Source organism: Mastomys coucha, unplaced genomic scaffold (assembly GCF_008632895.1).
Source record: "Mastomys coucha isolate ucsf_1 unplaced genomic scaffold, UCSF_Mcou_1 pScaffold4, whole genome shotgun sequence".
NCBI lineage: Eukaryota > Metazoa > Chordata > Mammalia > Rodentia > Muridae > Mastomys > Mastomys coucha.
In genome coordinates, this window is record NW_022196910.1 from 22394955 (window position 1) to 22406795 (window position 11841).

The 11841-nt window shown below is 37.0% G+C and overlaps 1 protein-coding gene across 7 annotated transcripts in view; it reads left to right on the forward strand.

The window, feature by feature from the left end:
- Nucleotides 1-9921, forward strand: part of Cep83 (centrosomal protein 83) — a 114241-nt gene extending 104320 nt beyond the window's left edge. For 6 of the 7 annotated variants that reach the window (XM_031350394.1, XM_031350391.1, XM_031350390.1 and 3 more), the window contains 3 exons: nucleotides 5819-5922; nucleotides 8255-8444; nucleotides 9312-9921. In XM_031350394.1, the coding sequence (XP_031206254.1) occupies nucleotides 5819-5922; nucleotides 8255-8444; nucleotides 9312-9416 (399 nt within the window). In that variant the 3' untranslated portion in view covers nucleotides 9417-9921. Of the gene's footprint in view, nucleotides 1-5818; nucleotides 5923-7694; nucleotides 7765-8254; nucleotides 8445-9311 lie in introns of those variants that run through there. The other variant, XM_031350396.1, reaches the window with a different exon arrangement.
- The last annotated feature ends 1920 nt before the right edge of the window (nucleotides 9922-11841 follow it).

An 11841-nucleotide genomic window follows, 5' to 3' on the forward strand; every position in this document is an offset into this window, starting at 1 on the left:
GAAATCCGCCTGCCTCCGCCTCCCAAGTGCTAGGATTAAAGGCGTGCGCCACCACCGCCCGGCTTTGATGTCCTTATTAAAGAGCCCACAAAATGCTGTCTTTGTTTTCTTTTACCTCATTAAGTTCCAGTGAGAAGGCACGAAGTAGGTGAAGAAGGTCTGAAGTAGTGCTGAAGTAGGTCCTCACCAGACTTCACCAGCATTGTAATCTTGGACTTCCCACACACCAGAATAATGAGAAATACATTTCTGTTGTTCATAAGTTACCCAAAACTTCAAGTATTTTGTTAAAAACAGTTTGAGCAAGGCTAAGACACATGGCAACCCTTGGGAGAACAGTATAAACTGTCTCTAGGAAGGTCTCTGAGAGCTAGCCAGTCACTGAAACCAGCCACCTTGGGTGGAGTGTGCTTGCAGTGCTGAGTCCAGAAGAGAGAGCTGATAGGCTAAGAACTTGAAAAAGCTTTGACAACCTCACAAGTTTACAGAGCAATAATTTCAGTCTTGACTGTGCTACAAAGCAGGAGTTCAGGTAAATCCTCTAGTACTTTGGATTGGGATCTAAAGATTCACTCCTGGACAGAGGTAAACTGAGAGAACAAGTGTCTAACTATTGGAGCAGAGCTTCAGAACTCAGTCCTTAAAAGTGAATTAAACTTAAACACATAGCTAATGTTCCTAGGTGCCTACCAGAAACAAATGTAACTTTGTTAAGGGAAATAACATTAACCATGGGTTGGAAATTATTTCTTCAGATTTTTATATGTAATGCACAGGTCTATATAAATACAAGATAGAGATAACACTATAGCACAGAGAGGTTAAAATTACTAGTGGAGACTTGGAACATCAGGAATTCTCTCCTTCACTGCTAGTGGGAATGCAGATTGTGCCACCACCTGACACGTTACTCTGTTTTATACAATGCTGTATAAACTCTTTGTCCTATCTACAGCCAGTTTATCACATCTCAATTTGATTTAGTCAAATCAATTTAGAACATCCGTCTTTATGAAGAATTGAAACACAGAGCAGCTTTATACCAATACTTTGAAACAATCAAGGTATCCTATACCAGGTAAATGCACAAACTGTGGAACACTTAGGCAGTTTTATCACAGTAAAAAAGAAGTGAGTTGGCAACCCACACAAAGACACAGAAAGTGTCCTTGTCTCACTGAAAGATAGGAGTCTAAGTAGAACTTAGTAATGCTGAACTATGGAGCGAGTAAAAGGTCAGTGCCTGCTAGGTTTGAAGATGGATGAAGAATGCTAGGGAGCACATTAAGGTGTGGTGCTCTAAGAGCAGAGCATGTGGCTTACATTTGGTGCAAACCCCTGGAAACAAGAATGAGTCCTAGTACAGCAGAACACAGTAGGTAGAGTAATGTGTTCGTGTTGGTTAATCAGTTAAGATGAACGCACAGCAGTGTACGCTGTGATAACATCAGCTGAGGGGATAGGGCAGCCGGTGAAACTGCTCACTGGTTTATTCAGTTGTCTTGTAAACTTAAATTGCTGTAAGGAATAGTTAGCAAAAATAAAAATAACAAGGCTGGTGAGATGGTTCAGTGGGTAAGGTGCCTGCTGCCATGCCCAACTGAGTTTAGTCCCTGGAAGAACTGGTTGTCCACCGACTGCCACATGTGTGCTGTGACACTCCCATACCTTTTCCACACAAGTAAATAAATGCAAAAAACTGCAACAGGAGGAATGCATAAGAAAATAGCAGTATCAAAAAATCAAGGGAAATAACTATATAACTAGCACTCCAGAGGAGGTCCAAGCAGCTTCCGGTACAGAATTTAAAATGTTGGTGATTCTCAGAGACCACAGAGGATCAAGTAGACAGACAAAATGTTTATCATTGATGGAGAAGTAGTTACTACTACATGCTGTGTAGATAGTAAGATAAAAAAAAAATACTGTAAACAGAACTGCTGATTATATATATATAATGAAAGGAATACATTCCTTAAACATCTTAATGAAGGAGTATGAGAATAACTAGGAAATCTGAAAAATCTTACATCTATTAAGAATAGAGAAATGAGATCTTTAATTAAAGCCTTCCACAAAGAAAATTTTTCCATGCCTTCACTGGTAAATCCTTCTAAATAATTAAGGAAGAAATAATACTAGTTTTAATTTTCCCAGGTAATAGAAAAGTAGATCATCTTCATATATTTTATGAGATTCACATCTGCTACAGTCAAAAGAGAAATTAACATCATTTACACAGGTACAAAATTGGAAATATAAGAATATTATATATTAAAATAATGTGTCTTGAGCATGTAAGTAAGGTTCATATTAAGACTAAATATGGGTTAGCATGCAAAACTGACCAGTATAGCTGAGTGGTCTATCAACACAGAAGGCAAACTGTGGTGTCCATCTTAATGGATGCAGAGAACTGCTGAACAAACCACAAATCCGGTGCCTTTCATACTAGACGCAATTACCAAATTCATAGTAGGGAGGGATTTTCAATTTGCTCATCAGTAACTACAAAATCCTCTGGCTAGCACACTTACTGATTAAATATTAAATGTTTCTTTTATGTAAGCTCAGGAACAAGCCAAATTTTCCCACTATGAACATTTTGTTCATTATTTTTTGTCTTGGAGGTTCTAGCTAATTTAATGTAGAAAGAAAAAAATGGATATGATGGTTGAAGAGAAGATTGTTATTCATAAATTGCATCATTATGCATAAAATATAAACAAATGTAGGAGTAAGTATTAAAAATAGGTATGGGGTATTTATTGATTGATTTATATTTTGAGACAGTTGTGCCCTGGTTACTCTCTCACAGAAATCTGCTTGCCTCTGCTTCCTGAGTGCTGGGATTAAAGATGTGCCACCACACCCAGCCTAAAATATGTAACTTTTTTAAATTGATGACTAGAAACTCAAGAAGCAAACCAGTTATCTTTATTATACAGAATTGGGAAATGAAATATTTAAATGTCATTTACAATAGCATTCAATTTGAAATATATAGGACTGACCCTAATAGTAGATATATAAAACATCACTATTTAAAACTACAAACTGCTCAGAAAAACTTAAAGAATAATTAAAGAGACTGTATCTTGTTTGTGATTTAGGAAATTCATTTTTTAAAAGTTCTTCCCAAGTAGATCTACAACTAAATATAATCAAAATCTTTGGACATTTCTTTGTAAAAATAAAAAACAAACTGTAAAACTTACACAGTTTTGGAAGGAGTAGAATAACCAATCTTGAAATGAGGCAAGCAAGAGCTTGCTACAAAGGTGTCCACAGCTGCATCTCAGTAGAAAAGACTCTTCAGGGCACCCTGTCAGTGCTCCTTCCCTCAGCACTGCAGGGTGGAGGCGGACTCATATATGCACATGTGAAAGGTGGAAGCAAACATAGCCAGTATGTAAACAAACAGATAAGCCAACAAGACCTTGGGAGAAAACCAGAGGAAGTTGGATGAATAAACGTTTCTTAAATAGGGCATAGAAAGTACTAACTATAAAAGATATCACTGACAGTTCGAAAATAAAGTAAGTCTTTCTAAAAATAAAGAACTTTTTCTTGAAAGTGTGTGTAAAAATTTGTTTGTTGTTTGTTTTAAAAAGAAAGAAAATTTCATGATAGGGGCTGGAGAAAGATTACTCCATTGTTAAAAGAGTACTGAGTGCTTTTTCAGAGAGGGCCTAGGTTCTATTCCCAGCACCTACATGACAGTCCTAAAGAATGCCACACCCTCTTCTGGCTTCTGTCAACGCATCAGTCATATACATGGTGCACAAATATACATGCAGTCAAAGCACACATACATATAAAAGTAAATAAAAAATTTTAAAAATGAAAATTCCCTAAGAGACATGAATCTGTAATATATTCACTTACAAAGGATTCATAACCTGGATATGTAAAGAACTCCTTCCAATCCATAAGAATCAGATTACTCAAAAGGACATTTTCTTTTTTTATTGAGTAAAATTAGACCAAGCACACACATGTATACACACAATGTCCCTAAAAAATACAGATGGCTGATAGGATAAGATATTTAACATCTTTAGATAAGTATCAGGAAAATTACTAACGTTTACAATAAGATTCTAATATATTCCACTAGAATGGCTAAAACTTAAGTGACTGACTATAATGAATGTTGGTAAGGATATAGACTGGCCTGAATTCTAATGTCAAACTAGTGGGTGTGTAATTGGTAGAATCATTTTTTAAGAGTGGCAGAATATACTAATGCTAAAATATGAATACCCCATGTCCTAGATATTTATTGAGGATGAGTATATATAGTTACCAAAGTGTGTTAAAAAAAAAATTAGAATTCCAAACTGGAAACAATTGAAACTTTTATCAATAGGAAAATAGTTAAAATATGGTATATTTGTACACTGGATGACAGTATAACAATGGAAAATTACTACTATAATGTTCAATAGCATTGCTTCTATACATAGATAAAATGCTTAGAAAAAAGTGTTGCAAAGGCTATATGTTATATAGTTTCTTTATACAAGTGAGATTGGTTTGTGAATGGACTCCATGTTCCTCAGGTCACAAGTAAATGAGTCTAGTCATTAAGGCAGGAGAGTGGTACACATCTCAGGAGGAGCACGAGGAGGCCTTTGAGGAGGCCTTTGGGTATGCCGTTTGATGTTAAAGGCTGAGTAATGCCCACGATGGAGGTACTGCTGGAACACCACTGTGAATCTTTAGTCTGTCACAAGTAGAAGTACCTATGTGACCCCTAGCAGTAGACTGGGTGAATGTAATAAATGAGGTAGTCAGGAGGGTAAAACAGCATGTGGCAGTGAATTAGGAAATAACATGATACGTCGTAAGCATGTTGACTGAAAGAAAACGCCATCTGCAAAAGGATGTATTCTTATTTTTCAATTCATGAAATGGATTCAAGTGGTGGCAGAACCGTGGCTTTGGAAAGAAATTAGTTGGTTACCTTTTCAAATGGTCATGACAAGAAGGAGCATACAGACCCGTCCTGGCGGCGCTCTTGACCTGCATTTACTTTGTGCATTTTCATTGTGCTTTGTACTTACATTCTGTGTGTTTTATAAGCTTGCTATGTGTGTCAGTAAACAGTCAGAAACATATCTAAGGGATCTGCATCTGCTAAAGTAGTTCCATCATGATGGCTATCTTTCTATTTTTAAAACTTGCTTATAAAAACTGAAAGAGATGCCTTAGTTTATGTACTCCTTTTGTATACTTTGACATTTCCATTAATTAAAAAAAATCAGTGTTCACTTTTTCAAATTTTTTTCTTTATTATAAAATTAAATGTATTTTTCTCTTAATTTTTACAAAGACATACTTTTAAACTAAGATAGGCTTGTGCTTTATCTTAGCATTCCCATCCATTCCCTTTGTGCTTCGGTAGGAATTTATTGGTTGCAAACAGGCCTTTAATTTTAAGTTGTGTTCCAGGTTCTCTAACTGTGTATCAGCAGACTATGAAGAGCTTGTTCTTTCCTTTGCAGATTGCAGGCAGACTCAGTAAAGTCTGCCTCCCTTCGTTTTCTTTAGCTTGCTGCAATGAATTGGTTATTGGTGCTAGTTTTCTGGTAGGCATTCATAAGACTTTTTACACTGAGGGCATGAGGTAGATCTGAGTTTCTTGGCTTTGCAGTTTCAGTACAAGCCATATAATAATCTCTGTCCCTGGTATTTACTGAAAATATTAATCTCCAAATTTTAAAAACCACCTTAAGTATCCACCATCTTTTTTTCAAATAGGAAATTATTTATCAGCGCACTTTCTTATACTATTCTTTTTTGTTGGTTTTAGAGAAAATCTCTTCATGAGAACAAGTTGAAAAGACTACAGGAGAAAGTAGAAGTCTTGGAGGCAAAGAAAGAAGAATTAGAAACAGAAAACCAGGTGTTAAATAGGTAATGTGTATATATGCCTCTGTTGTTGTGTAGCACTTTGTTTCTGTTTACTGTGTTTTTATTTATCCACTGTGTATGTATGTCTCTGTGCCTACTTGAGTTTCTGTGTACCACAAAATTGCAGGTACCTGCAGAGGCCAGAGAAGAGTGTGAGGTCCCCTGGACCTGGAGCTGCAGGCTGTTGTGAGCTACCGTGTGGATGCTGGGAAATGAGCTCTGGTCCTTTGGAAAAGTAGCCAGTGTCCTTGGCTGCTGAGCCTTCTCCAGTTCCAGCACTTTGTTTCTGAGCTCACTGTACTTACTTAACCCGTGTACTCATGGCCAGCACTCTGCAGGAAGAGACAAGTAGATGTCTATGAGTGTGAGCTCAGCCTCCTGTGTACAGCAAGGTGCATGGACAGCCCCTCTCCCCCAAATTAACATTTATAAGATTTCTTTTTTACCTTTTACTTTTCTGTGTACCTTAATGTTCAAGCCAGAAGTCTCTATCATGTATAAGGTATTTGTGGTATTGTGTGATATTAAAAAAGGACACTCACTGGCTTTGGTACAGTTCTGTGACTAGGGTGGTATAAGTTCTTGTTAAGGCAACAAAGTTATAGCAGTGGCATAGTTATGAACTTCATGGCTGCAAAGTCTGAATCTAGTGTCAGCTGCCAGTAGTGTTCAGAGAAGTTGCTGATAGTGACATTGATGAGCCATTTGATTTAAGGTGATAAAATCTTTTTGAACTGTTAATTAATGTTAGTCTTAGATAGTTAATGAAGAATTTGACTTTTCTGAAATAGAAATGCCTACTGAGCAGCAATGTTTTCTGCTGTGTTCTTGGACACAAATTCTCTAATGGACACTGTCCAAGTGTCTTTTAATTCAGTTCTGATACTGACTCAGGATGAGGGCTCAATCGTACAAGACTGCTTCCACTTCAGATGGCAGTCATAAAGCCAGGTCATGACCTGTACCTCTCCTTTACAGGCTATAAATTGGGGTTCTAATGACTGTGCTTTAGATCTATTAATTTGTTAGAGTTGTTCACAAAACTGAGGAAATACAGTAGACTTACCATTTATTTAAAATAATACAATGAAGGACACAGATGAACAGCCATTTGGATAGATGTAAAGAAAAAAGTGGGCATGGGGGTATTCATGCCCTGAATACCACATTCTAGGCCCCCATGTATTTAGCAAGCTTATAGTTCCCAAACCTTGTTCTCCCCCCTTGTAAGTCACTCTCCACTTTAGTTTTTGAGAGAGCCCTGTTGAACCTGGGGCTCACTGATTCTGCTTTTACTGGACTGTTCGACCTGAGTACTCTTGTCCTGGCTTGGGTTCTCATGTTTGCAGTCAATTTCCCCTAGCCTTTTTTGGTTTTATGGCAGCCTTATTCTATAAGTTCATTACAGTATTTGTCACTGATGATCGGCTCAGCCTTCAGTTCCTCTCCCCTTTCCAGAGGTGGAAGTGTGGTGGACTGAAAAGTTGTAAGCCTGTAATCATACCTTACTCTTCCTGATGACCTGCTCCTTTTAAAGCTCTGTAGGGTTGCTGGTCAGTAGTTACCTCATTACTTGTACAAGTGATGTTCTTTACCTGAGTTTACTAGGGAGCCAGAGGCCAAATGCTGTATTTTATTGTATCAGTATTTACACTCAAAATTAGGTAAATTCAAATATAAAGACTTATGATTTTAAATTTGACTATATTTCATGTAAAAATGTTTTATAACTCAACTTTTAAGTTTTGAAGTCAAGAGTCCTCTTTTACTTTCAGCATTCATAGGAGAATAGAAATGAAAAGTACTGAAGTTTCTCCCAAGGTATTTTAATCTTTGATTAATTGACAAATAAAACTATAATAAGTTGGTATCTTGCAGTGCTAATAATTACCTACTGTTAATATACAGGGCTAGTCATGGTGGGACATGCCTTTAGTCCAAGCACTCTAGAGGCTAAGACAAGCAGATAGTTGCAAGATTGAGGCCAGCCTACTCTAAACAGAGAGTTCCAGGCCAGTAGGGGCTAGTCAGACTCTGTCTTAAAAACAAAAACAAACAAAAACATATTTAGTAGCTAGGTGTGGTTGAATACCTTTAATAATCCCCATTTGAGGTGTAAAACAATCCTGGATTACAAAGAGAATCCACATCAGCTCCAGCCACAGGGGTGTGCGGTAAATAGTGATACAAAGGCCATTTTCTGGTGATCTTTTTAGATAAATTTTCATTTACTGGAGTTAAAGTTTAGGAATCTTTCTCCCACTTAAAAATTATATTCTGATCTTCATTCATTAGGGTGTAACTATTAAAGGACAAAAATTTTTTTCTTTTTAAGACAAAATGTTCCATTTGAAGAATATACAAGGCTTCAAAAGCGACTAAAAGACATACAGAGAAGACATAATGAATTCCGAAGTCTCATTTTGGTTCCTAACATGCCTCCAACATCATCGATCGGTCCTGCTAACTTCCAGTCCTCAGCCATAGTTCCTGGAGTGGAACTCTGCTTTCCCCCTCATCTGCAGGTATGAGCACTTTTAACAAGAGACAAATATTCCGTAGGTTGTTCTGTTTTGTTTTATCAGTTTAGAGAGTTAAAATTCATTTGAAGTTAAAGGCGGTTTTAACTTGCTGTATGTATTTTCTGAGTAGATTTAGATTTATTCTGTCTTAGTGATGGTTCTTGGAAGATGTTCTCATATTTGGCTATAGACAGCGTAAAATTAGTGAGTCTCTGAGTAGCTTAATTCTATACAACTCACAAGAATTTACTAATGCAACACACTGCATATTCCATATAAAATTTTGTTTAATACTACTTAAAAATGTTTTAAGAAAAGGCACCATTTTTCTTTCTAGTCCATAGAAGAAGAAACTGAGAGCAGTGTAATGATGTGCCTAAGATCCTAGCTGAATAAATGACAGTTAAGCTCTTTCTAACCCTAAACTATCTGAATCCAGAGCCTAGGCGCTACCTTTATTGGCCCCAGAGCTTTGACTGGATGGCATTCAGAATATGGACTGCCTGAGTCATGAGACATTGCAGTGTCATGATGAGATTTTAGTCATCGGATTGAGTTGTTGACCAGAGCAGGTACAGCTTTTAGTAAATTACAGTGACATTCCAGTCTTGTTTGAAAGCTGCCACCTCTGTGTACCTGTACCTTGCAAGTAGCATTGTCAACTCGCTCTCTGGCGACATTTACTCCTAGGGAGGAACAGACTGGGTTTTACTTAAGAGTAGAGTCTGAGGCAGGAGAGAACCGTGACTAGCTTTTAGATTGCTAGCATGGGTCATTTCTGTGCCACATTGTTAGAGGCCTATGTAAAAGAGGCAGATGGCAGGGACTTTCCTAGTTTTTCTAGGTTTCTGTTAATGTGTCATTTTTAAGGAGGAACAACATCAAAGAGAGCTCTCTCTCCTCCGCAAAAGACTGGAAGAACTGGAGACTACACAAAGAAAACAACTGGAGGAGCTTGGGTCTCCTGGGGAGTGATGCCAGAAGAAAGGGGAAGCCAGAAACTCAATAAAGGTGTGACAGTTAACCTGTGGCACTAAGACGCTTTCTTACTGTTTGCCAAAATCTATGAGCTGCCTCAAGTAAAGGTAGTAGCTGCACGCTACACTGCATGTGCCCCAAGATTTTACGATTATACTAAGAAAAATGAAGTATTCATATATTTAGAACATTCATTGACAATCTTTTGACAATGCAAAAATAAAAGGAACTAGTTAATTAAAAAATCAGGTTTTCAAATTAATTTTTATTTTATTGATATTTTCTGGCATTTTGCTTGAAATATATCCATCCTGGAGTCCCTTTACCTCATCTTTGAGCTGTCTCCTTGGTAATAACAAGGTCAGTAAACATCTTCTTTAGTAGATTTAAAAGTATAAGAAACACTTAAAATTTTCTAAATTGTTTATTATAGAAATCTTTGCCTTTTCTAAAAGCTGTACACTTAATTTATTGAATGACTTAATAAATATTTTTGTATCTATGCTGTTTGTGTTTAATTTTACTGATCACAGAGTATACATTAAACAGTTGAGATGGCTTCACTTCTTTGGCTTTGGTGAGTTTTAGAAAATTAAGTCCTGTGGCTGTCTCTGTAAAGAGTTGTTGGTCTTATTTGAAGCAGTGAGGTATTAAAGGGTTGCTTATACTTAGTTTGGTTTCTCACCATTCGGTTAGAATCAAATAATTGTGTTTTATGTCCTTCATTTTTCATTGTGCACCGTTGGAAGTATCTTTATGTAGCATGTGTTAGACGAATTCCACTGGAATAATTTCATGCCAACAAACCAAAGCTCAAACTTATGTGGATTTGTCATTGTATAGAAGCCTCAGCAGCCAAGAGTCAAGTTGCTCATTGAAGACAGGAATGTAAGTGAGCAGCTCTTTACTTAGTGGAGCTACTTATTTATATGGAAAGTACCATGACATCTTGTTCCTGGGAAGTAATTTAGATTAAGAAGCCTATTATAACTAGAAAAGACAAACAGTCCACAGTTGTTACATCAAAATGTTTATTTTTGGATATAGACATTTAAAACATTCATCTCCAAGAACAGCTTCAGTCAGGTATACAGTAAGAAATAGACTTTAAATCCTAATACAGAAAAAGTAACAGAAGTAATTTTTAAATGCTGCTTTAGACACTAGTGTTAGAAAAAAAAGTTTATAAATTAATTGTTTTGCACCAAAAATATGCAAAGAAACTTGAAAATAGATACTGTTTGTCATTTGCTTCTTTAGTTGTTGAATAGAGATCCAGTGACTGATTGTCTTCAGCACACATCTAATTTGGACATTCTGTGCGTTTGGCTAATGTGATCCAAAGTGTGATCTAGATAGTGCTTTCCACTGGAGGATTGACAAACATACTACATACATTAGTGAATCTTCACACCACCTCAGTGAGGTAGGTTAGAAATAGTATACAGAAATTGAGGCACAAAGAGGTAAGTGATTTGCCCAAAGTTCCTAACTCCTGGAAGATGCGGTAAGGCTCCACACAGGACTCATGTCAGAGAGCTGGACAGGGACACCCTCATGTAGCATTTGTAAAACCTAGCTAAAGCTGTGGCTCAACCTTTGAGTTTTCTGTTCCCCAGATCTGTTCCCCAGAGAAGGGAAAGTTTGTTGGGCAATTCTCCTACCCTTGGCTCTCAAGTCTCCTCCAACTTTTCTCTTATGAATGCCTTCACCTCTTTGAAGACGGTAGTAGCAGCTTTAAATGGGGCCAGACCTCTCACCTTTCTACTTAGAAATAAACTATTTGGTGGTAGTTTTGAGATGTGTCCATTGGACAGACAATAGTCACAAGAAACAGGATTGGGAGAATGCCTGTCAAGGCAGCAACTGCACTGTTGAGGTGTCGGATAGTATGGAGCAAAAAGGATTGCGTTTACCAAGGCAATTCACATTGCATTCTAGATGGTCCAGACAGTGCTGGTAAATGGTTTTGAGGAATGTGTGCTCAATGTTTGATTTGCTGATTGAAAGAAAATTCCTTCCTATACTGGGGGTTTGGAACACCAAGGGTAAAAGGTGCCTGCCACAAGGTAAGTGAGAGAGCCGTCAGATTACACTTTTTACTTCTGTTTAATAGAAGGAAAACACAGTGGTATTAAAATTGGTCATGAGCAGCAAAAATTTGGGAATAAAAAAATCAGCAATAAAAAAGACTACAACTCGATAGGAAATTCTTTGAAAAAAAAAAAAAGAGGCACGAATAAAATGAGTATTTTAAAATCTTTCTCCTGTAAGGAATACTTTCAAAAAGTACATAGTAAGACTAAGATACCAAGTTGTACTAATATTTTCCAGGCCTTGGGCCTCAAATATATATTTATATATAATACTCCAATGTGAACAACAATTTGATGAAATGTAAAATGCATCTTTTATTTTAATC